This window comes from Hemiscyllium ocellatum, chromosome 39 (assembly GCF_020745735.1).
Source record: "Hemiscyllium ocellatum isolate sHemOce1 chromosome 39, sHemOce1.pat.X.cur, whole genome shotgun sequence".
Classification (NCBI taxonomy): domain Eukaryota; kingdom Metazoa; phylum Chordata; class Chondrichthyes; order Orectolobiformes; family Hemiscylliidae; genus Hemiscyllium; species Hemiscyllium ocellatum.
The window spans coordinates 24,188,063-24,214,110 of record NC_083439.1 but is presented as its reverse complement, the minus strand read 5'-3'; the positions used below and the strand labels follow the sequence as shown (position 1 = coordinate 24,214,110).

Sequence of the window (26,048 nt, the reverse complement as noted above, 5' to 3'; positions counted from 1 at the left end):
CAGCATTTTCAATTTTTAATTCTGAGATTGATTTCTGTGCCCATTATAACCTCAGAGGGGGTAAAGATATTGGCATTTTTTGTAAACACTGCACAAACTTATAGTAAATTTCTCACTTTGCTGTTTTAATAGATATATTTGTCGGAGATTTCAAATCTCCTACAGCCAAAACAGCAGAGAGAGAGAGAGGAGCTTTAGTGGGAGAACATTAAACATTGAAATGGCCCTGTAATTTCTGCATTTTAAGTGTTTCTTCTCCATGAGCAACTCAGGTAATTAAAGCATAAACTATAAGTTTTACTAATTACATCTCTTCCATTTTCATGTTAGATAAAGTTGATCTATTAAAGAAATGTTGATCAAAGCATTTTCTAAGTTTTGATCAAAACTCTAAAGAGAAGTTGCATTTATACAGCAGGTTTTAAAGTGTCCCACATCTGATGGATTTTCTTTCTTCTAAGTACGTTCACTACAAAAGCAAATATGGCCATCACTTTGGTTGGACCAAGATCCAAGTCAGGTGAATGAGAAGACTTTCTGATGCTCTTTGTTGAGAGCACTGGGAGAATGCTCTGTAACTTATATAGCAGCATGGAGTCCTGCACAGCCAATTAAATACCCAAAAGCCAAACCTTTGACAGTGGAACTCCTTGACAGCTACACCAAAATATCATCTCGGTTTATCGTGGTAGGCTGCTGCCCTAAGAAGTGCTGTCAGGATAGTCAGTCTGAGACAATCGATACATGAACATCAGATTTGGAGATCCCAGTGTTGGGCTGGGGTGTACAAAGTTAAAAGTCATACAACACCAGGTTCTAGTCCTACAGGTTTATTTGGAAGCACTAGTTTTCAGAGTGCTGCTCCTTCATCAGGTGGTTGTGGAATATTAGATCATAAGACACAGAATTTATAGCAAAAGTTTACAGTGTGATGTAACTGAAATTATATGTCAAAAACGACCTGGATTGTGAGGTGTGAGGTGTGTTCACACCTTCAGTGCGTTATTTGGGCCAACATGACACCAATAGTTAAAGCTCACTTGAGAAAGTAACTCAAAAAGTTCTGCAATTTACATATTAAAGAACTGAAACCAACATGATCATTCTAAAAAAATGAGAGACGTAACAAAGAATCCAGGTTGTTTTTGACATATAATTTCAGTTACATCACACTGTAAACTTTTGCTATAAATTCTGTGTGTTAGATCTTATACTCCACAATCACCTGAGGAAGGAGCAGCACTCCGAAAGATAGTGCTTCCAAATAAACCTGTTGGACTATAACCTGGTGTTGTGTGATTTTTAACTATGAACATCAGAGGGTGCGCATCCCCACAGAGATTGGTCTCTCCAGGAGCTTTAGACTTCCATCATTAGTCATGCTGATATCTGTTTGCCTGATGAACAGGAATGCCTAAAGACAAATACTTTGATGTAATCTGTGTAGTCTCAACTTCTGCTTGACAGCTTCAAATATGATACGCAGTCCTTGATTTCAGAAGGATATAAGGCTGAATTGGTCTCCATAAGAATTAAAATGCAATGTTAGCATTTGTTTTGAGAAGGCTAGAAAATAAGAGCAGGGATGGATGTACCACTGGGGCTGTATAAGGGTCTGGTCAGACCACATTTGGAATATTGTGAGCAGTTGAGGGCCCTGTATCTAGGGAAAGATATGTTGGCCTTGGAAGAGGTCCAGAGGAGGTTTGCAAGAATGATCCTGGGGATGAGGAGCTTGTCACATGAGGAGTGGTTGAGGATTCTGGATCTGTACTGAATGGAGTTGAGAAGAGTGAGGGGGAGCCTCACTGAAACTGACAGAGTAAGAAGGGGCCGAGATAGCATGGATGTGGAGAAGATAGTTCCATTAGTTGGAGAGACTAGGCCCTGAGGGCACAACCTCAGAGTGAAGGGATAAACCTTTATAACTGAGATGAGGAGGAATTTCCTCAGCCAGAGGGTGATGAATCTGTTTAACTTATTGCCATAGAAGGCTGTGGAGGCTGAGACATTGAGTAAATTCAAGATAGAATCTGAGAGGTTTTTGATAATGAGAGGATCATAGGTTACATGGAGAAGGCAGGAGAATGGGGTTAAGAAACAGACCAGCCATGATCCAATGACAGAGTAGACTCGATGGACTGAATGATCTAATTCTGCTTCTGTAGCTAAATGTCTTATTGTCTAATATAGACCCTTAGCATGTAACTCAACTTACTGAACTACATACAGTTACAGTCATCAAGGGCTTCTTTATTCATAACTTGTTTTACGTAAGTCAACAATTTATCACTATACTGTGACTATGTAGGGCACAACCATTTTATGTAGATTTCTGCATGTCTTGACACCTACATGATGTTAAGCATAGGGAGCAATGTTACATTTTGTTTCATTATCTCATTTGTCATGGTTTCAAGTGAAACAAATTGTTTGATGATTTAGAAACGGATGACTTGTTTTCATTGATTATAAAAAAGACAACCAGTCTGTGACAGTCGCAGACAGTCTGTGGGTCCTGTAAAGTTTCACTGTTGGTTTGAAATTCTTACAGGGGCTATGGTAGCATTGTGGTTACGTTACTAATAATCTATAGACCTGGACTAATGATCTGAAAACATGAATTCAAATCTCAGAAGTTGAGAAATGTAATTTCAATATTTTAAATGAATCTAGTATTAAAACAAAACTAGTACCAGCAATGTTGGTAAAAATCTAAGCCAAAAATGCTGGAGAAACCCATTTCTGAACCCTATTCTGAAGCAGTGTCACAGAATTCAAAAGTCACTTCTCTTTCTCTCTCTCTCTCTTTCTCTCTCTTTCTCTCTTTAAAAATGCTGCCAGCCCAAGCACTTCTCCAACATTTTCTGTTTTTCTTTCAGATCTCCAGCAGCAGCCGTATTTTGTTTCTAGTTTTCAAAGTCTATCTGGTCATAATTTTGTTTTCAAAAAGAAAAGCTGTCATCCTTGGCTGATATGGCCTATGTGTGCCCCCAGAGCCATGGCAATATGGTTGGCTCGTTATCACCCTCTAAACAGGCCTAGCGAACAACCAATTGTATTGAAGAGTCTTGCTTTAGCCCTGTCAGCCTCCCCAGTGCATAAATATCAGCATTTGGCAATTGTTACCTCATTGCTGTATAACATACTGATTTGGAGTAGCACATAATTATGATCAACCTGCTGCAATGACTTTTTTTCTTGGACTTTGTCATATTGATGGTCTGCAAGCAAGAAATGTTGCAAACCTAACATCAGTTCAGACAGTGTCAATTATTTTTGCATTTTATTCACATAAAATCTTGACCACAGTTTAAACATAAAAGGTCACTTTTACAGATCCTTTAAATCTTTTTAGCTAAGTAGTTGCTCAAAGGATATTTTCTACATTCATGCCAACTGTTTTGACTTGATATCATGTTCTTTTTGTCTTGTTCACCCAGGGAGCACAGATGATCTTCAGTGCAGCTAAGGATTTGGGCCAGTTATCAAAACTAAAGGTATCAATATAAATATACTTGGCATGGTATAGAATGTTTATGTTTCATACCACCTTTCCTTATAGAAATCTATACCTTTCACCCATATCTCATACACGAACAATTGAATTCTTTATGTGAATCCATACTATACACAGTGTAGTCAACGCTGAAGGATTCTTAGCTTGAATTATGCTTATCTGCATAATTTTTTTAAAAAATGGGCATTACACTTTTGTGACTGATAATTCCCATGCACTTGTCAAATAATATTCCCTCGTGTATTACAAAAACTAAATTTCTCATTGAAAATAAAAACTACTGCTTTTTTTTTAATGCTGCAAGAATACATTCCCCCAAGATCCAACTAAAACAATTAGGAAATCAGAGCTCATTCTATTTATTTTTAATTGATGGATGAGCAAAGCTTTTGCTGGTGATAGACAGGAAATTTCAACTTTTTGCTTTGTGCCCATCCTGTCACACTGGAGTTTCTACATATCACTTCAGTTTGACACATATTAAATAGCTCCACTCTTTATCAAATACAGTTGCTATAACAACATGTGTGAATGTATGCAAGATACTGTGTTAATTTAACAAATATACAATGCATCATCTTTTATTAAAAATGTTCCTACAAGATGAATCTGTATCCTGAATCTAAAGTGCTGCATTTTTCAGTCCAGAAACCCTGATTGTTACTGTAAAGGTTATCTAATGCCGTAGATCCTTTAACAGTACCCAGTAGTTTGTTGGTATGATCTAGGCTTCTGGCAAACTGATCTCATTGAGTAATTTCTCTGTTAGGTTACTTTGAAATGTTCATTCATTTCAGTAAACTGAACATGTTTTTGTTAATATCCTTTTCAAATAGGATCATGTGATTCGAGAAGAGGTCAAAAGTCTCAGTCCACGTCAGTGTGCTATCATGGAAGTAGTGTTGGCTACAATAAAGGTAACTTTATATTTTCTGGATTCTGAGTGGACACAGCTGCATTGATGTTTCCCCATTTAATTATGACAGCACATAAAGGTTTGGAAAAAGAAAGACAGAGTATTTTTCTCACTGGCAATGGATTAATCTTCAGTCTCCAAATGAAACTCATCACACACTGACATTCCACAAGCTGTCAACAGGTGGAACGGTTTTGGATTGTGGTGCTGGATGGTTGACAGTGAATTTACTGCTCATTTTGTGTCCTGACCAACTTTCCTTCCCATCATCATTTCACATTACTGCAAAGCAAAGCCTAATATTGTCCCTGTAGAGTTCTTCAGTTCAGTTATAAATGGCTAGTACCCAGGACAGAGGGCAGTGTTCATTGAGTTGTTATTTCACTAAGAAGCCAAATACCATTTGTTACAATACAGTTACTTCTGTTATGATTGAACTAATGTTGTCAACATACAGCCTGACAACATTTTTATTAAAATTCTGTTTGTGCTAGTTTTGGAAAAATCCTCTCTCTATTATGTCCTCAAATTATTAGAACTCGACTTACGTCCTACATATGAAATTGTTGTTGACCAAGTGATACCATTTATCGTTTATTTAATTCCTGTGTTAAATCATCTAAAATGTATAATATTATTAAACTACTTTATTCCCATGAGATGTTACCCTTCCTTAGGTCAAATTCACCTTTAGACTGGGCCACGGTAAACTATTGATGTCAGTAAATGGAAAAATTGGAAGCAATGGCATGCTGAAAATATCAGATATTGACTTCCCTCAGCTTCAGGTCACTTGCTATAATGATGATCTTGTGGCAGACACCCTGAGTTTAACCAGGAACATTAAAAGATAAAGAAATCCACCTTTCAGACTGTCAGTCACAGGATTTAGTTATTTTTGCTTACTGGTAAGAAAGTAAATTTGTTGGGGATTCAAACCATCTGCTTACTTTGGAGAGGTGATGGCCTCGTGGTAATATTCTGGACTGTTATTTCAGAGACCCAGGTACTTTACTGGGATGCAGGTTCAAATCCCAGGCAGAAGATGGTGGGATTTGAATTCAATACAAATCTGGAATTAAGGGTCTAATGATGAAACAATTGGGGAAAGGCACATTGTGTTTCTTCCTACATTGCTGTGCATTCCTCAAGATGTCTGACCTGACTGGTAACCTCAGGCCAGCTCTGATGTCACAGCCTTCACTGCTGGTCCTCTGGGGAAGAGGAAATGCCACCTCAGCACCACCCTGTCCAGGAGGCGCACCATGTCCTTGCCCACTCAGAGGGCTGCTGATGTCCCCCTGTCTGCCATGTGTGAGCCAATGTCAGCAAGCAAGCAGGACAGCTCTGGACTGGCAGTGCCAGCCCAGGTACACAATGGTCTTTTAAAGATGGAGCCTGTGCCAGGCGTGCAGAATAATTCCCGATATCAGGTTGTTCCAGAAATGCAATGTAATCAAGCAGGCCTCCCAGAGGGAGTGGACTGCCAGTTAATGCAGCGAGTTTAATAAGGTAGGATGAGAGTCGTCACATTCAGCCTCATCAAGGGAATCAATCCATCCAACTCGACATGACTCACACTGAATCGAAAAGTAAGATTCAGCCCTATGTCAGTGAGTCTTCCCAGCATGTGGTAGCCGAAGCTGGCACCAGTCGTCAATAATCCAGAATAAGAGATGAAGGAAGGGGCCTGAGTAAAGCAGGGATCATGATTAAAACAGCAAGCAGCTTCCTCAACTTCCACTAACATATTTACAAGGCACTTGGTACTGCCTCATCACAGAGCCTGTTAGCTTTGATTTCCTCCTGCTTTATGGAACTCAGTGTCTCAGCCCAGAAAAATTGACTTCATCTGCCGTTGTCTGCATGATCCGTGTTATAGTTCCTGACTGACATTTTGAGTCCGATAACCCACCCATTCTCAATATCCATTAAAACGTGTGGGATTAGTTACATCCTGTTAGTTTTGACAGTAGATCGCCAGAAGCTTCCAGCTTAGAGTGCGATCCAAAGAGTTCACTCAAGTTGATGTCTGCAATCGTTCTTCATGAAGCATTAAATCTTCATCCACTTGTTGGATATGAAATTATTTTAAATGCAGCAGTTAATGGAGTTCATTGTAAATTAATTTTGCAGAATAGCATTAATGAAAGGTGAACACTCAGCAATTTTTGTGACTATTCTGCTATGTAGTTTCTGTCACCTTGTAAGATGTTGTCAGTGCGAGTTGACTCTCAGTACCTTACATCCACTGGTAGTATCAAATTGACCTGTTTGGACATATCAAGGCCCACTTCCAAGTTAGCTGGGATATGAGCCTGGACCTTCCACCCTTGAGGTAGGGACACCACCACTACACCACACCAGTGAGTGAATCAGATCCAACAGCAGAAATAACTGGAGAAATTCAGCAGGTCTGGTAGCATTGTAGAGAGAAAGCAGAGTTACCATTTCGGGTCCAGTGACCTTTCTTCAGATCTGATAGTATAAATCAGTTTTCTCAACTCACCTGAAAGTGAACAAACACCTGCAAACTTATATAAAACTCATTACTTCACAATAATGTGAACATACACAGTAGCTGTTTTGACTAATGTCACAATTTTACTTTTTAAGATTTATCAGGACATAAACAAAATCAAGATTATGCCATTTGAGCACTTGTCAGTTTTGCTTTACTTAATCAGGTTGGTTACTAACCATTAAACAATAACTATTTACAAAGGATAGTTGCTAACTATCAGACCATTCATTCGACCAGCTTGACTGCCTGGTAGGATTTGTTCTGTTGTATGAGATTTTCCTGTCAGTGAATGTCCTCCTTCATGGCTTTCTGGCTAGGGGGTTTACCCTGGCTGTCAGCACTGCTGTGTATCCACCTTCCAGTTAAAGACAATGATTTGGGGAGCTGCTGGTTCAGACAGCGAGCTGTCAGAGGAGATGAAGAAATACCTTTTTATAAATTCATGGTGCAGGCGGTCAGAAGGGGAACTGCTCCTAGTGGAGAGGGTCCTTTACTGCCTTGTCGAGCCTGGCCTCTCATGTTGCTATCCGAGGCCACCTCCATTTGTCAGGGCAGGCCCACGTGAAACAGGACTTATCCCCAGCCTCGACATAGTGCCAATGGCCCTGTGAAATAGCCACCAATTATCGGTTCCTCAACTCCTCGAAGTGGGCAGACTCTTCGCGTCCATTTGGGGCACCCTCCGTGATTTTACCGTCCGCTCCCAAACCCAGCCCACCCACCGTCTCCCAGATGCCAGTAAAACCTGTCCTTACTGGACAGAGATCAAAGCACTTCCATGAACTAGGAGCCGTGGTAGGCCATTCGGTCCTTCAATTCTGCTCAGCCACTTATGGCTGACATCTTCCCATTTAACCTCAATGACCTTTTATTGCCTCGCCTAACAGGAATCCATCTAAGCCCAATTTAACAGTATTCAATCCCTACTTGTCACATTGGGTAGGTTTTCCTTTGTCCAAACTGCCTGCTCTTGTTTCAATTTGGGAAAGGCTGGGATGTGGGATTACCTTGGAAGTTGGATTTTCCTTTGGAAATAAAGATGAGGAGATATGCCTATTTCTGGATGGATCTATTGATGTTTCTGTGGGAAACTATCACATTTTTCTTTATTTGACCTTTGAATCACAGAAATTATAAACATTGGAAGAATGCTCTGATGCTTCTAAGAGAATGATAGTGAAAAATACTGCTCAACCAGCTTCCTTCATACTGTACCAGAATAAAATCACTCATTTAGCAAGAAATTGATGCCATATTCAGAAATCATTTATTGTTCCAAGATTGTTTTATTCCAAAAGTAAATGTAGACCCAGTCAGAGATGCAACATTCACTTTTTGGAGTTGACTACATGAATAAATAATCCTCTATATTTAACGCTATAGCAGGATTGATACTGATTGATTAAATTTTTCACATATTCAGGGATTAATAAAGCACATACCCATTCCTTTTCAACAAACACACCGATTACAGGCAGCGGCGGAAGTGAACAGAGGCATCCCTGTTCAGGAGCCATGTTACTGCTGCCATGACCAGTGCTGCTGGTTTCAGGATCAGTAGCCTCTACTGGTCTCCATTCCCATGGTACACTGATCATTCACTGGTCCAATAACACTTTTTTTTTCCTCTCTGGGATTTCAGTTCTCCCTTATCAGTGTGTCTAACACTTGTGTAGATAACTGTCAAACAAGCCCTTCACTTTCAAATTAGACACTTCACAACCTTCTGGGCTCAACATTGAATTCAACATCAGATCATGCTCTGTCCTTTCTGCCTGGATTTCTTTACCCCGCAGAATGCCAGTCTGTATCTTTTTCTCATATTTTTGCTTTCAAAACTATTATTCTGCTATTCCCACTGAGTCTGCACCAGTGCATTGTTTCTTTATGACCACAGTTATCATTCCTTTTGCCTTTTGTTCCTTGCCATCTTTGTTATTTAATCAAACTCTTAACAAACCCTGGCCTCCCCTTTTGTTCCATTTGACCTGCCCCCTTTTAATTCCAGCGTAAAATCCATCACATTTTTCCCTCTCTTCAGTTGCAAATATATTTCAATTACAGATCGTTCTTCTATAACACACGTTTCGTTAATGTAATTTTGCTGCAACACAATAAACAAATCGGGGGCACCATTTCTAAAGCACAAACTCTTAAAACGTGTGCTGGCTGTAAACACCGATTACATCACCAACACTTCAAGGACTGGTTCTAAAATGCAATTTTTCTATAATGCGGGGTTGCACAAGAATGCAACCGTCACGTTACAAAAGAACCACTTGTAGTTGACCTAAGAAAACTCGCATGAGTGATCATCGGGACCCGGTATGACGACTAAACAATGCCACACAGTTTTATTGAAGCTGCTGCCAAAAACAACAACCTCAAATAAACATCTTCAGGGATTACTTATTGTACCAAAATCTGTCAGAGTTCTTCCTGTTAGTATGACATTGTTTCAGGTCACATCTTAACAGAAATGTTCTGTAAATAAAGCACAGCTGAGGTGTGGAAAATCAAAGGGTTGTATTCTCTTGTGTAAAGCAGTGCAAGGAACTTGATGCCACCATAATTAAATGCCTGGTTAAATAAAAAGGGCTGTTTCCTGTAGGTCCTTGCCATTGCTCTAAATTAACCTCTGATCCGTGTTGTTTTATTAGAATTTATGTTTGAGTTAGCACGTTGCTTTACAGGTTGTAAGACAAGGAGGAGAAGGATTTATGACAACCACTGGACATGCTAAGAAGATCAGCATAAAGTAAAAGTGTGAATAGGAGCACAGTTTTGTAATCCCAGTGAGAGCATTCTATTCATAAACCTATAGCAGGATTTTCCTACTGGTATGTGATCAGAGAACACCTAGATAAAGTATAGTTGCGAGACATGATGATAGTTATAGTCACCAATACAGCACACAAATGCGGGGAAATAAACTCCATTTGTATGATGCTACATTGAGAAGTAAGTTCCAGTGTATGTTTGATATGTTTTACTTATAGCAAATTAATGTAAGTTGGGTAATGGGTAGCTACTGCGTAATGAGAAAAGATTGTTTCCGGACCCATTATGGAATGGACAACAACATCTTACATTTATGTAGCAACTTAAATGTAGAGAAATATCTCAGGTGCTTTCATGACTGGCTATCTACCTGAACCTAACTTAATTAACTTAACCTTTTCTAAACTTAAATAAATCTGAAAAATGAATTAATAGATTTGTAACACAAAAGAAATTGCTGGTAAAACTCAGCTGGTCTGGTAGGATCTGTGGAGAGAAAACAGAGTTAACTTCAAAACTGATTGTAACTGGGAAAAGGTTGGTATATATTGCTGAAGGTGGAGTGGGGACAAGGGGGAGGAGTAAAGGATAGATGGAGCTGAAGCCCAGAGAGAGAGCTTTCGAGGGTTCAGAGGAAATTTACCAGGATGTTGCCAAGTGTGCAAGGTTTGAGTTAGAAAGAAAGGCTGGGTAGGCTGGGATTTTTTGCACTGGAGTGTAGGAGGTTGAGAGGTGCCCTTGTGAAAGTTTATAAAAGCACACAAGTTACCGATAGGGTTAATGGTAGGTAGCTTTTCCCTAAAATGGGGATTTCAAGACTATGCGTCTTTCTTTTTAAGGTGAGAGGAGAGATAATTAAAAAGGACATGAGAGGCAATTGTTTTGCACAGAGGGTGGTTAGCATGTGAAATTAACTTCCTGAGAAAGTGATAGATGTGGGCACTGTTACATTTAAAAGAAACTTGCATAAGTATACAAATAGGAAAGGTTTGGAGGGATATGGGTCAGGAACAGGTAGGGTGGAACTAGTTTAGTTTGGGATTATGTTCGACCTGGACTGATTGGTCCAAAGGATCTGTTTCCTTCCTGTGAGACTCTATGAATGCACCACAGAAGCGCAATGAGAAGGGTAATAAAGCTTCGGTGTATTTTGAATAAAGTTTCAAACTTTGATCAGGAGACGGAGATAAGGGCAGAGGGATCCAGGTAGAGAGAGTCAGATCAAAGGGTGAAGGTTGCTTAAGGATAGTCATATATGATGGATGAAGGGACGGATGGAAGGAGACACAGAAGCGGATGAAGTGAGTGTTCAGGGCTACAAACAGAACACGATGTGATTTCAGAGGTAGAATGGGACAAAACCTTGGAACAGTTAAAATATAATTTAGTTGAATGGATTTAATCATAGAATCATTGTATCATTCAGTACAGTAGAGGTTCGCCAACCCATCAAGTCTATAGCATCAAAAATATGCCACTAATTGCAGTCATCCCACTTTCCCACACAAGGCCCATTGTCTTGAATGTTATGACATTTCAAGTGCTCATTCAAGTATTTTTAAAAGTTATAAGATTACCCACTTCTACCATCTTCCCAGGCAATGCATTTCCAGATTCCCCACCAGCATCTGGGTGAAAAAGGTTTACCTCAACTTCCCTCCTGCCTTTCACTTTAAAATTAAGATAGTTCTAATCAACTTGTTCAGACATACATCTGCAGCATATAAGACTTGAATTTGGGCCTCCTGTTACTGATCCTTCAAGTAAGGGGAACAGCTGCTTTCTACTCACCCAACCCATGCTCCTCCTAATCCCAGTAATATTAATGAGGTCCCCCCTCAAACTTCTCTATTCCAACGAAAATAACCCGAGCTTAATCAGCCTCTCTTTATAGTTGAAAATGAAGACACAATGATCTGGTAATAGTTGAACAAGACTCGTGCAAGATACATGCAGCAGAGGTTTCAGTAAGTTTGAGGTTATGGAGAAGAGCTAAGCCAGGAAAGGAAGCCGTAGGGTGATCAAACGGGAGGAACAAGAGCATGTACGAGAGGTTGCAACAAAGGACATCATTGAATGGAATGAATAATAAATGAAGAGTGTTGCGGATAGAGGTTTGAGGGGGAGGGAGAATACTGAAGGGTTCTGACAGAGATGGAATGATGCACTAATAGAATACAGATGGCCAGTAGAGCTGTTGCCTTGGTAAAGAGCCTTTTTGTCTGTCCAGGAGATTCTTTTATACTTTTAACTGCTGCATTGTCACTGGTTGGTGACAATCTACCAGGGAGCTTGCCCCTGCCATCGGATTGCCTGCGTCTCCCATGCCCTTTGAAGTTGAAGTTGAAGTTGAATTGCATGAGCCTTGAGAGCCAACACAAAAGCAGAGGGGACAAACAGCGTGGGACTTTATCATTCCAGTCGAAAAGTGTGGCGCTGGAAAAGCACAGCAGGTCAGGTCGCATCCGAGGAGCAGGAGAATCGACCTTTCAGGTGAAGGGCTTTATGCCTGAAGCGTTGATTCTCCTGCTCCTCAGGTGCTGCCTGACCTGCTGTGCTTTTCCAGCGCCACACTTTTTGACTCTGATCTCCAGAACCTGCAGTCCTCACTTTCTCCTTTACAATTCCACCCAATATTCCAAATATATTTTTTTAAAAATTGAAGAACTGCAGATGCTGTAAATCAGAAACATGAGGAGCAATTGCTAAAAGGAAAACTCAGCAGCAATGGCAGCGTCAGTGGAGAGAAAGCAGAGGTAATGTGCACTGAGCTTCTCTGGAACTTGGGCTGTCTCAGGCTTGCTATAGTGCTCCAGTGAAGCTCAGCACAAGCTGGAAGGGTAACATCTCATTTCCCACTTGAGGACCTTGTAGCCTCTGCACTCAATATCAAATCCAATAATGTTAGGGCCTAAGCACCTCCTCCCACGTCCTAACCGCCAGGCCTTGTCATCACATAGCTCGCTATTGCAACCATCCCATTGTCAGTCACTAATGGTCCCCCATCAACAGCTACTGATTCCCTCAGGCTGAGCTTTACCCATTCATTTGTCTGCCCAACTATTTTCCTCTCTCTTTGGGCTCCATCTCCACCTATCGTTTACCCCTCCCCCACCCCATCTTCAGCATATACTGTATACCCACATTCTCCGAGCTACTGAGTAAAAACCAAAAGACCTGATACAATACAGCATTTAAAAGGCACCTGGATTGATATATGAATAGGAAAGGTTTAAGGAGTTATGGGCCAAGTGCTGGCAAATGGGAATAGATTAGGTTAGGATACCTGGGCGGCATGGACGAGTTGGACCCAAGGGTCTGTATCTGTGCTGGACATCTTCTATGACTCTAGGAACTGCGGATGCTGTAAATCAGCAACAAAACCAGACGTTACTGGAAAACCTCAGCAGGTGGAGCAGCATCTGTGGAGAGAAATCAGTTAACATTTTGGGTTCTGAGGAAGGGTCGCTCAACCCGAAATGTTATCTCTAATTTCTCTCCACAGATGCTGCCAGACCTGCTGAATTTTACCAGCAATTTACTTTTCCGTTACAAATCTATTATTTTGTTTAATTGATTCTTCAATTTTGGATGAAGTTAATTGAGTTAAGCTCTGGTAGGTAGCCAAAATAAAAAAACACATTTTGCAAGGTTGATGGATCTGTTCTGACCTACCAGAATGAACGTCTGAGTTCGCAGTTTGATCATTTGGCAGTCACATTCGACTTTCTTCGACTTTTACTTCAACTTGTTTCGTCAGAAAGTGATCAAAACAGCTGACAACGGCACTTTCCCAGTTCACTGAGCAAGATCACACTTTGGGTCAATTCATCACTGTTATTTTGAATTTCAGTTGAGCTCATTAGCAGGTCTGTTGTCATTAACTGCACAATTTCAACCAGTTACTAGACAAGTTCTGCTTGGAGAACAAGTTACAAAAAAGTTTATTTTAACCTGTTTGAAAACATATTATGGGCAGAGTTGAATTTCAGAACTGACTGTCATCTCGTTACTTACCTGTAGTTTGATGAATATGACTACAGTATGTTTGAGAAATGTGTAAAGCTGCATCTAACCAGGCATCCCTGACCTTTCACTTGAACTGGCTGCTGGATGGACCCTAAGCCAGTTCTAACTGTCTGAAAGAATTGAGTTGATAGGTGTTCCTGTCTAGTTTCTAGAGAATGATTGACCCCAGCACAAATGGGCCCCAACTTCATCAGAATCGAGCAGACAAACTGTTGCCTATAGTACACAAATGCTGTAGTAGTTTGAGAAAAACATTTAAATGGAGAAAGATTATGAATGCTGCTGCATAGGGGATTCTGGGAGTCCTCATCCACAAATCATGAAAAGTTAGCAACGAGCAGATGGAAAATTGGCTTTCATTGCAAGGGGACTGGGACAGGAAAGTATGTCACAACTGTACATGGCAATGGTGGGACTGAACCTAGAGTACTGCATGCAGTTTTGGCCTTAATTAAGGAGGGGTACTCTTGCATTGGAAGACGTTCAGTGTTCAACAGGCTAATTTCTGGGAGAAAGGCAATATCTTCGGAGAAAGGTTGGACCTTTATTGATTGGGGATTTAGAAGAATGAAAGGTGATCTTATTGAAACATGTAAGATTCTGAGGAGGGTCAATAAGGGAGATGCTGAGGGAATAGTCCCATCACAGGAGAAACTAGGGCTAGCAGATACAGTTTCAAAAGACAATTGGGGTCTCCCATTGAAGATTGAGAGGAGTGGGACTTGCGTCTTTCAGAGGATCGTTACTCTTTTAGAGTTCTCTTCCACAGGGGGTAGTTAACATGAGGGCCTTAAATATATTCAAGGATGAATTAAAGAGAGTTTTGATCAAGCATTTATGGGAGGTTGGGGAGGGGGGGATACCATGCAGAAAGGAGGAGTTGAGGCCACAATCAGATGAATCACGATCTCACCAAGTGGGAGTGCAGGCTTAATGAGTTATTTTATAGTGATTCTGGTCAACTTGCGAGATTTCTTTGTAAATTATTGTAAAGGAGGATTTATTGTTTGTGCCTTTATCTACAATACACAGACTGCAATGGTTCAAAAAGGAAGCTCACCCTCACCTTCAAGGGCTTTGAACGACAGACAATAAATGCTGTCCTAACCAGCAATGCCCATTTCATACAAATCTCTTAACCTTGAATATGGTGGTAACAATACAGAATAACACAGCTGCAAGAATGCCGTAGGGAATGAATTCATGAGTTATAATAAAACAAAATTTATATAAGGAAATAAAACTATGTTGTAGTCTTGTTCCTTGTTGCTTGTTATTCTTGTACTTGCATTTAAAAAGTAATCTATAGTAAAGTACGAACCTGTCTCTGATTGGATACATTTTCCTTGTTTTCTGTTTAAGAGAAATACTGAATCTCAATGTAGCAAATACAAACAATTGTGTGACCAGGAGTGCTGTATGACAGATACTCCTAAATATTTGGTGCGCTAATTTAAATAGACTCCCTTGTACACCCAGTTGACCAGTTTCTGATATTTGCTGCATTCAGTCAATACAAGAATAAGTAAAATTATCCCATTGACAGGTTTTGGATTCCACTATGGGCGGCACATGTGAAAATTGTCATGGCCCAATGTACTTAATTTCCAAGTTATAAAAATGATTTCTAGACTAACAATCTGATTCGGCTGTAGAGTATAAGTACGTGTTTGTATGAATTTGTCCCTCAGCAGATTTGATAGTGACTTTATAAAAATTGGTCTCATTGATGTGGTTTTTCTACCATGTTCACATTGTTTAATTTCTTTACTTGATGCATTTCTCCATCCTTTAGCAATATTTCCATGCTGGAGGAAATGGCCTCAAGAAGACATTCCTAGAAAAGAGTCCAGACATGCAGTCCTTGAAATATGCACTTAGCCTCTACACTCAAACTACTGACGCTCTGATTAAAAAATTTATCAGCACCCAGTCTTCACAAGGTAAGGGCCATCATAATAAATATCCAATTATATTGCATCAGTAATATGCAAGCATAAAAAGCCATTTCGTGGCATGTTTTATCCAGCTTTCAATGTTGTTTTGTACTTTAGTATACTTCTGTCTATATTTGATGTGACCTTACATTTATAGTACCTTTTCATGTCTGCAGGACATCTCAATGATCTTTACAGGCAATTAAGCAATTTTTTTGAAGTATAGTCACTGTTGTAAAATAAGAAGCACAGTTGCCAAAGTATGCACAGGAAGCTCCCACAAACAACAGTGGGATAATGGCCAGATAATTTATTTTTATGCTGTTGCCGGAGATGAAGTGCAGATGAAAGTGGGTTTAATATTTTGGGAATACATTGATGAAATATGTACAGCTCCTAAAAGTCAATTTATGGCAATCACATGGAAGTGGACTTGTTTTTGAGGTGATATGTAACCTGGGGGGGTAGGGGTGGGGGTGGGGGTGGCAGTGAAAGCAACTTTGGGAGAGAGGCGATGTGAGAACTCATGATGACCAATTGCACTATTCCTTTCTATTTATGCCAGATAGTCCATTTCTGAGTTTCAGCTCCAAGATAATCAGAACAGTGTCGCTACACCTGAGCTTTAATTTGTACTTACATTTTTGATTCAAAGGTAATTGTTAGGTATTGCCCATCTGCATTACTTGAGCAAGCAAAAGCATTAAATTGCGTTGTAAATGTGGGAAATTACTGATCGATTGATAGGGTGGAATTGTGATGATTCAAATTCAGGTCAGCCAAACCTCTGTTTATGGTGCAGTAAGCATCCATTCCCAGCTGCTGAACAGAAAATTTAATAGACCAATGCCCTGGATGAGCCAAAATTGCCGGATTGACTACAGGAGATTAGCTGTGTTTGTGCACACTCGTCATATTTCTGCTTCAGCTAACTGGAGCTGCATTAGGTGACACCAGAGCACAGTCTCTGCAAGTCCAGCTAAACCTGCGAGAAAGTCACTTGGAGACAAAGGGAAGTTAATTCGTTGAGTGGAAAACTACGGTACCAAAATGAAAACCCACCATCGTTACGAGGTGGAAGATTCTACCATTGAGTTGATCAGCTTTCATGAAGCCTGATGCAGGCGTGGTGGAACAGTTCAACGAGCAGGCATTCCCTCCAGCAAGGAAGAGGATGAGAACAGCCACCTACCCCAACACCAAGGATGCTTGGCCAGTGTGGCTGAAGCAAAGAACTTTCCAAACTGTGGTCCTATCTTGCATTTCCTCAGATGGTGATGGCTAGCATGAGGGGACATAGCTTTAAATTGAGGTATGATAGATACAGGACAGGTATCAGAAGTAGGTTCTTTACTCAGAGAGTAGTCAAGGCATGGAACGCTCTGCCTGCAACAGTAGTAGACTTGCCAACTCTAAGGGCATTTAAATGGTCATTGGATAAACATATGGATGAAAATGGAATAGTGTAGATTAGATGGACTTCAGATTGGTTTCACAGATCAGCGCAACATGGAGGGCCGACAGACTTGTACTGTGCTGTAAATGTTTTATGAAAGGGGAGTCACCCTGGCAAAGAGACTGGCCCACAAGGAATTTGCCTCCTGCAATGAATAGCTGAATAATTTCAAGATGAGACACAGCACAACACAGTGATTGTCTGAAGACAACACATTAAGCAGCAAAAGGTTTCCAAAGCTACCTCTTGACATTTTCAATGCCTGTACAAGGTCAGGCTGTGGGGAGGTTTGAACAAATAGATAAATAGAGACATCTCACATTGTCTCTACATCACTTTTTAATTCTCTTTGCCATAAAATGTATTTGTCGGAATACTGGGCTACTTCGGGGTCTGCCTCAGCTCTCTCAAAGTTCTGCTTTACATGAATTTGTGGGCAAGTCCTGTGCAATTATCCTGTTACTTCATATCATAAATCTTTCTGTAGCCTTGCTGTTTTTACATTGTAGTAAATTTAGCCCCCGCAAGATGATGCCATGGTCCATGTTTTAAAGCACAATATTTGCAACTTAGAAATTGACCTGAGTTGTAATTGCAAGTGTTTTGTGTCCCCAGTCCATTCATTATGAAAGTGAAAGGCAATACAGGGCATAAATCAACTCATTTTGCTATTACAGACATCCAGTAACCCATTCTTACTTGCCTTCTGGATTTTATATATTTATTTTTGATTACAAAACTTGGAAAATGATTATACATGACCATAAAAAGAGTATTTTTTTGTTGAATTTGTTTCATATTTTAGCTTCTATAGAATTTCTGACTCATGCTTGATTTCATTAAAATTGTGATCTTACCATTAAATACCTGACATTTTAATGTGTGATTTAGCACATTTCATTATGTCATTCTGAGAGGAATCTAAAGATTGTTTTCTTTAAGTGCTGAAGATACATTGCAACATGAAAATCCTTCATACAGGCCCTTTTATCGAGTTTGTTTTGATGTCTTTCTGAAGTAGTTACATATATATTAATGTTTACAAATTTAAGGGGAGGCAGGGGAATGCATAGTACTTGGATCTCAAAAGAAAATTAATCATTTATTATAAGTTTAATATATTGTTAAATATCCTGTGAAATGTTTGGTAGATTATGACAAAATCATAAAGTAGTAATTGCCAGAAAAGAACAAATAACTTGAGACATACATTCCACAGAAGAAGTGCAAAGATGGTTCCCCAAACTGATTCCTGGGGTGAGGAAAGATTAAATGGACTGGGCCAAATTTTCTGGAGCTTAAAAGGATGACAGAGACCCTCACTCAAATATACAAAGCCCTTGCATTCTGATCGGCAATGTATGTGCAGGAAGGATGTTTCCCCTGACTAGAGGGGTTTGGAACCAGGAGACCGAGTCTCAGAATAAAGGACAGATCAGTTAGGACTAAATTAAGGTGGATTTTCGTCATTCAGAGGCTGGTGAATCTCTCGAAGTCTGTATCCCAGCAGGATTTGGACATATAATCATGATTGATAGATTTCTGCATGTTCAGAGACTGAAGAGTGTGGGGACAGTGCAATGGTGTTTGAGTAGATCAGCCACGATCCCATTGAATGGTGGAGTGAGATTGAAGATATTACTGGCCTTCTCTTGCTCCTATCTCTTATGTTCTTATGAGAGAAAGAATGGCTGAAGTGACAGACCTGATTGCCTCTCGAGAAGTTTTTATGGACAGTCTGCATGTTGTTTGCTCACTTTTCGCACATGAAGAGTTTTGTTAGGTTTGATTTGTTGTCGTATGTACTGAAGTACAGTGAAAAGTTTTGCTTTGCAAGCAGTACAGTACAGCAGTACATAACATACAAGGACATACAGATCATTGGGTGTTTAGTCAGAGTGAGGCATACAAGGTTACAACTGCACAGGAGGTGCACAAAAGCATGTCAACATTAGGTTGAAATTAGAGAGGTCCATTCATCAGTCTAATAACGGCTGGGAAGAAGCTGTTCTTGAACCTGCTGGTGCACGTGTTCGAGCTTCAGTATCTTCTGCCTGAAGGAGGAGGTTGGAGGCGAAATGTGTAGGGCTGGAAAAGCGCAGCAAGTCAGACAATACCCGAGGAGCAGGAGAATCAATGTTTCCGGCATAAGCCCTTCTATTACCGGGGTGGGAGGGGTCTTTGCTGATGTTGGCAGCCTTTCCGCGGCATCAAGAAGTGTGGATGGAGTTTGTTTTCCATTTGAGGCATTCCAAATGGAGTTTAATGGTCACCAGTTTCCCCACCAGAAATTCACACTAACTGGTGTGAATGAAATCATTTATAATGTTTATCAACTGATTCAGCTCATATGAATTTGACGCAAATTTGCAGTAACTTTCTTTATAACATACTGATTTTTCCCAGGAATTTGGAGCATAGTGAAGAGTCCCTGGTAACTGTGTGACAAAACTGAGCAAATGGAGCATTGTCTTGGGTGGGAGTGCCTCGGAAGATCAACACATATAAGAAAACAGATTTTAAACTATTAGACTAATTGGAATGTAAATCATGTTTTATTTTAACAAATGCTTGCACTCTTATTATTTTTAATAACAATTTAAACCTGGATCAAAGCAATTTAATAATGATAAAACACAAAGAGCAGGAAAGGCTGGAAGTCAGACACAAAAATAAAAGTTGCTGGCAGCATCTGTGGAGAGAAAGCAGAGTTACTATTTCAATCCTGTGACCCTTTTTCAGAACCAAAGAAGGGTCACTAGACTCGAAATGTTGACTCTGCTTTCTCGCCACAGATTCTGCCGACCTGCTGAATTTAAATGTAAATCGCTTAACTGAGAAACAAACCGAGTGTGGATAAAAAGTGCTCAGACAATCCATAGAGTAACTGTACTGTTAATCCTAATCTGAACATTTCATAAAGCACCTCAGATTTGGTAAAGCTGTGAGAATTAGTAAACATGCACTGTCCAAAATGGAGTCATTTTAGTACTGGAATTATAGTACAGGACCAGCAGAAGGTACAAATTGGATAAACGTCCTCTTCCACAAATTGGGATTGAGTATGTTCGTGCAGGACTAAGTCTGAATAATTTGCAACCATCTTCAGCCAACAGTGCAAAGTGGATAATCTGCTTTGGCCTCCTCTTGAGGTCTTCAGCATCAGAAATGCCAATCTCTGCCAGTGCAGTTCACCTTATGTGTTATTAAGAAAATGCTGCAGGCACTGTATATTGCATTGGGCTCTAGCAATGCCCTCATTATATGCCTATTAACACTGTATGCCTGATAACTTGTGCAGCAGATCTGGTCACATTCTTAGCTAAACTGTTCCTGTAAGCTTACAACATTGACCCAGTAAAGTGAAAGTTGGCTCGATATGTCCTATCCACAAAAGTCAGAACAAATCCAACCAATTCAATTCACACTCCACCAGTCTACTGTTAATCTTCAGCAAAATGTTGGACGGTGTCATTGGCAGCGCTATCAAGAAGCACTTACACAGTAATAACCTACTCACCTGTAATCAGTCTGGGTACTCCAAGGTCATCCCAGTACCAGAACCCATTACAACCTCAGTCTAGACAGAGTCAAAATAGCTCAACTCAAGAGCTATGGTTAGAATGACAGTTTTTGAGGGAACTTGACTCAACCTAGGACCAAGTCTTTTCAATTGGTACTCCTTTCACCAGCATAACCCTTCACTGTCTAAACCATGGAGCACAATGGTTGCACTGTTTACCGAGTACAGAACAACCTCGATTATCTGAATGAGATGGGCGGGAGTATTTTGTTCAGATAATTGATTATTCAGGTAACATTTTTACGGGACCTTGAGATCTTGTTTGGATAATACAAAATTAGGATAATTGATGTTTGGATAACCAAGGTTGTTCTGTACATAGAGTCATAGAGATGCACAGCACGGAATCAGACCCTTCGGTCCAACTCGTCCATGTCGACCAGATATCCCAACCCAATCTAGTCCCACCTGCCAGCACCTGGCCCAAATCCCTCCAAACCCTTCCTATTCATATACCCATCCAAATGCCTTTTAAATGTTGCAATTGTACCAGCCTCCACCACTTCCTCTGGGAGCTCATTCCATACACGTACCACCCTCTGCGTGAAAAGGTGACCCCTTAGGTCTCTTTTATATCTTTCCCCACTCACCCTAAACCTATACCCTCTAGTTCTGGACTCTCCCCACCCCAGGGAAAAGACTTTGTCCATTTATCCTATCCATGCCTCTCATGAGTTTATGAACATCTATAAACTCCGATGCTCCAGGGAAAACAGTCCCAGCCTATTTAGCCTCTCTCTATAGCTCAAATCCTCCAGTACCTCCCCTAGTTTCCTATTCCAATATCTTCTAAGATATGCAACTTCTACACCTATATGAAGAAAGGCAATAGGTGTACATGAATGTCACTGTGTGGAGATCCTCCTTCAAGCCAGTCACCATCATGGCTTGGAATTGTATTGTGTTCCTTTATTGTCCCAAGATTACTGTGCTGGTGCCCCTTCCTTATCAGTGCATCAACAGCTTCTGGGCTCCAGAGGATCAAGGTGACTCAGCTGCAATGTCTGTCAGCCAATCAGAGATGGGCAAGAAATGCAGGTCTTGACAGCGAAGCTCCCATCCCGAATTTAAAAACAGGAGGCACATTATTTAATGAGAAAAACATTTTTAAAATGCAAAATTTATCATTATAATTGATTCTCAGCATCCTCGGCACTAATTATATTTTGTGATAAACGTAAAAGCATACATTCTTTTGATAAATAATATTGTCCTCCAAAAGAATACCCTTTTGTAAATGATTTTTTGCCAAGTTGATCCAGTAACTGCAACAGCTCTGTTGTAACCCATTTGAGGTACTTTTTAGGTTATTCTGTGTTTAGAGTGATCACATGATTGCGCTAATCAAAGCAAAGTTTTAGTCATTCACCGTTGTCGTGATCAATGAAATGGTACTGCTCACTGTGGTCTTCTCAGAATGACTAAAGCTGAGAAATACATGGCAACCCTGGGCATCACATTGACCTGTCACTGCAAAATAGATGAGATTTATTGTAAACTCAAGTCTCAGCTCGTCTTTGCCAACTGTTGCGATCCCCAGAGGATTTATAAAATTGAAAAGTACACTGCAGTGAAATGAATTGTGTTTTCTATTTGTTACAACCAAACAGAACAAAAACACAAGAACAGTCAAAGGCAACAAATAGCTATGTTTTTGAATCTCAACCACCTCAACCCCAATTTTTTGTATCTGAACATTGTGCCTCACCTATGATTTTAATTATGTAATCTTGTCTGGAAGATTATTTCAATCCTTGAGGCCCTCTGATGCCCCTGAAAAGGTTATCAGGGTTTACTTTGAATCTATTATTCAGTAAACTTTGAAACCTTTGAGATTTACCAAAGCATTCTGCTTTGCAGATTGTATACCTCAAGCTTCTCTAATCACACCTCCTTGCACAGCCCCTCTCTATTTGGGATTGCACCTTCCAATGTGTGTATGTGTAATGCATGAACAAATTCCTAAAAAAACTGATAGTGAAACAAATGAGAAGTTTAGGTTTCTTTTGGCCTGGTTTTATTGTGGTCTCATAAACACACAAATGCACTCAGTGCACTTCCTTGTGAATTAGAATCAACTTACAACTGATACATCAATCTAAACACACTTGCAAACCCTCTTAATACAGTTAAAATGCTAAAAGGTGTTCCGAGTGCATCAGTCAGCAATTATGGATGCCATGCCAACCCAAATGGTTCACTTTATAAGCAAGTTTCTGCAATCTTACGAGGAAATCAGAACACAGAGTCTATGGATTAAAAGAGGAATGCATAATAAAACAATGTCCACTAGATTTAGATGGGTGTGAAGAATAAGATGTCAGGAATTGGACAAGTCAAATAATAAGGATCACATCGAAAAGAATCATAGATTAATATCGGACAGAAACAGGCTATCCACACAGTCGATTGTGTTGAGTTTTTCTGAAGAGCCAGTTGGTCTCTCTCCCCTGATCTCTTCAATGTTTATCTCCCTGTATTCATCCTATTTCCATTTGAAAACTGTCAATGAATCAGTTACTACCACACCATCAGGTCGTGCGTTCCAAATCCTAACCACTCATTGCTTAAAACTGGTTTTCCTCATGCCATCTCTAATTTGCTTGCCCGTCACTTTATATCTGTGGCTTCTGGTTATCAGTCCTTCAGTTATATGAAATAACTTGCCATTATTTACTTTTATTCATGATTTTCAGCACTTCTTCAAATGTCTTCACTTTCCCTGCTCTGAGAACAACAGAGATTCTCTCATAAATCCTGTAACTATCATTCTAGTAAATCCCTCTCCAGTGCTTTCAGATCCTTTGTCAAAGTGTAGCATCCAGAATGGGGCATGTTACCCTGCATGGAGCCAGTTATATATCTCTGCTCTCTGGGAAATTTGCAGGTATCAGCTTGGCTGAAGGCCTCAAGATATTTCCCATAAAACAAATAAATGAACTTTCACCTCAGTGCAGACCACGTTTGAGCTCTGTGTCACATTAAACCAGGGATCAGTAACTTTAGTCACAAAAAGCACCTTTTTTTTTGCAAAAAGCTGTTTAAAAATGCAATACCTTAAGAGCCACAGTACTGTTATGCAAATGCCAATAATAATTAATAAGCAGCGGACCATTTAAAAAATATTTTGAAGAATTTTACAATAATATTATTAATTGAACAATGCTTCCTCACATTCACAATGATAAAAACATTTGAAAAAAATGGAGCAAGTCATTTAATTGCTATCAAAACGAGATTAATAAATCAAAGGTGTGAACTGTGTATTAATTGTTAATAAGCCACAGTCAGCTCCAGAGTCAAAGACTGAAGAGCCCAGTTTAAACCACCTCCTTCAAAATTCAGCAAACCCACTCGGACCATTAGAAAATTTAGAAAAATCTAGATGACACCACTCTCAGCATGGGGAATTTTTCATTCCAACAGGAACAGCATTACTTCCTGATCCAGCATACACCTAAACCCTCAGAGAACATTACTAACCCAGTGACAGTTACAGGCTGCAAGAAACAGTCAACCATCTTGAAACCTGTCATTCTGTTTGTGTCGCGACTACATAATAGTTGCTCCCAACTTAAATACCTGTTATCATTTTATTCTTCATCATATGGGAGTTGATCAGCTGGATGGCTGATTTGCGATGCAGAGTGACACCAGTAGCATGGATTCAATTCCTGAGGATACCCTCTCACTCTCTTCCCTCGCCTGAGCTGTGGTGACCCTCACATTAAGCCATCACCAGTCATCTCTCTCTCTCTCTCTCTGTCTAATGAGAGAGCAGACCTACAGTCAGACTGGTAGGACTGTGCTGACTTTGCCTTTTAGTTGTTTTAAAGGGGCACAAAGCTTGATGTCTTGACGTTTGTCAACCTAATGTTGTTGGAAAAGTGTCATCATCATAAGGACAACAGCAACTCAAGGGGAAGGTCTCCCAGTGCAGTCAGAGCACAATCAGATTTGGGCTAAAAAAAACTTCATAGTATCATCAACACCCCGAAAGGGACAGTTGTATTCCCCGAATGAATGACATCTGAACCCACAGTGTGATAAATGAGGTGTCCTCTGCAGATTGCCCTGCGACCACCCTGTGAATATCTGCCTATAGAGCTGCATGTTCTCCCTTGTAGCATTCTCAATGACTGAAACTGACTACCTCCAAATGTGGTCTTGAAGCTTGTTCACAGAAAGTTGTAACAGCTCAGTGATCGACAGTATCAGGTCGAACAAGTCATAAAACAATTGCTAAAAATGTTTTTTCTTTCTTCTTCTGAGTTCCAGGAGAAATAGTTAGCACTTATTTAGCATTTGCTGTTAGCCCTGGTTTAAATGGTCTGTCTTTGATCCATGCACGTTAGACAGCTACTATCACTGCCTGATTTATTTGTGGAAGGAACATTAGACACACATCAAAATAGGGAATTTTCATCTATCACTAGCCAGAAAAGTGCCAGAATTTAGTCATGTCCTTCTGTTGGGTAATTTATAGGAGTGGTTAGAATATTGTTAAGCCATAAGCCACATATTTCTCAGTCTCTGGGCAGATAGCTTCAACTAACTGTTGAGTTGGATCATAGAATAGGGATATTTTCCGAGGCATGGAAGTGATTGAGATGGATGCCTTGATCTTTGCAAGTTCTTCATTGACTGCATTGTATTTGGTGGCCATGATATGTTACTGGCTTTGAAGTTTAATTTGTAGGTGGTTCACTGATCTCTGTATGTGCCACTTCTTCTCTTTGACTCTGTGGATCAGAGTATTAGGTAAAAACAAGGACTGCAGATGCTGGAAACCAGAGTCTAGATCAGAGTGGTGCTGGAAAAGCACAAAAGGTCTGGCAGCATCTGAGTTGCAGGAAAATTGATGTTTCGGGCCCTGATGAAGGGCTTTTGCCTGAAACGTTGATTTTCCTGCTCCTCGGATGCTGCCTGACCTGCTGTGCTTTTCCAGCACCACTCTAATCTAGGATCAGAGTATTTGCAAGTCTAGATATCTCATACCTATAGCAACCCAAATTCTGAATTTAAATCTCCTTGATCATCTGTCCCTGAATATAGCAGTCAACAGGCTTCGTGAATCCAATGGGGATTCAGGGCTTGTGAAGGAATCATAGATGTTTGTTCCTCTCCAAATTTAGGTGAAGTGGTGGTAGCAAAATCCAGATCCATACTATGGTATCTGTTGACTCAATCAAAGCTTTTAACATTGGAATTTGGAAATTTATGAGGCAATCTAGTTGCCTGTTAAGGTTTGGTCTCCTTGGTTTGGTGATGAAATGTGTGGCACTGTCTGAAGGGACATTCT

At 40.1% G+C, this 26,048-nt stretch overlaps 1 protein-coding gene across 4 annotated transcripts in view; it reads left to right on the top strand.

Moving 5' to 3' along the window:
• The window catches only part of LOC132834396 (protein unc-13 homolog A-like), a 575,505-nt gene that overhangs the window by 527,403 nt on the left and 22,054 nt on the right, over positions 1-26,048 (top strand). For all 4 annotated transcript variants that reach the window (XM_060853271.1, XM_060853270.1, XM_060853267.1 and 1 more), the window contains 3 exons: positions 3,444-3,500; positions 4,357-4,437; positions 15,566-15,713. In XM_060853271.1, the coding sequence (XP_060709254.1) occupies positions 3,444-3,500; positions 4,357-4,437; positions 15,566-15,713 (286 nt within the window). The remainder of the gene's footprint in view (positions 1-3,443; positions 3,501-4,356; positions 4,438-15,565; positions 15,714-26,048) is intronic.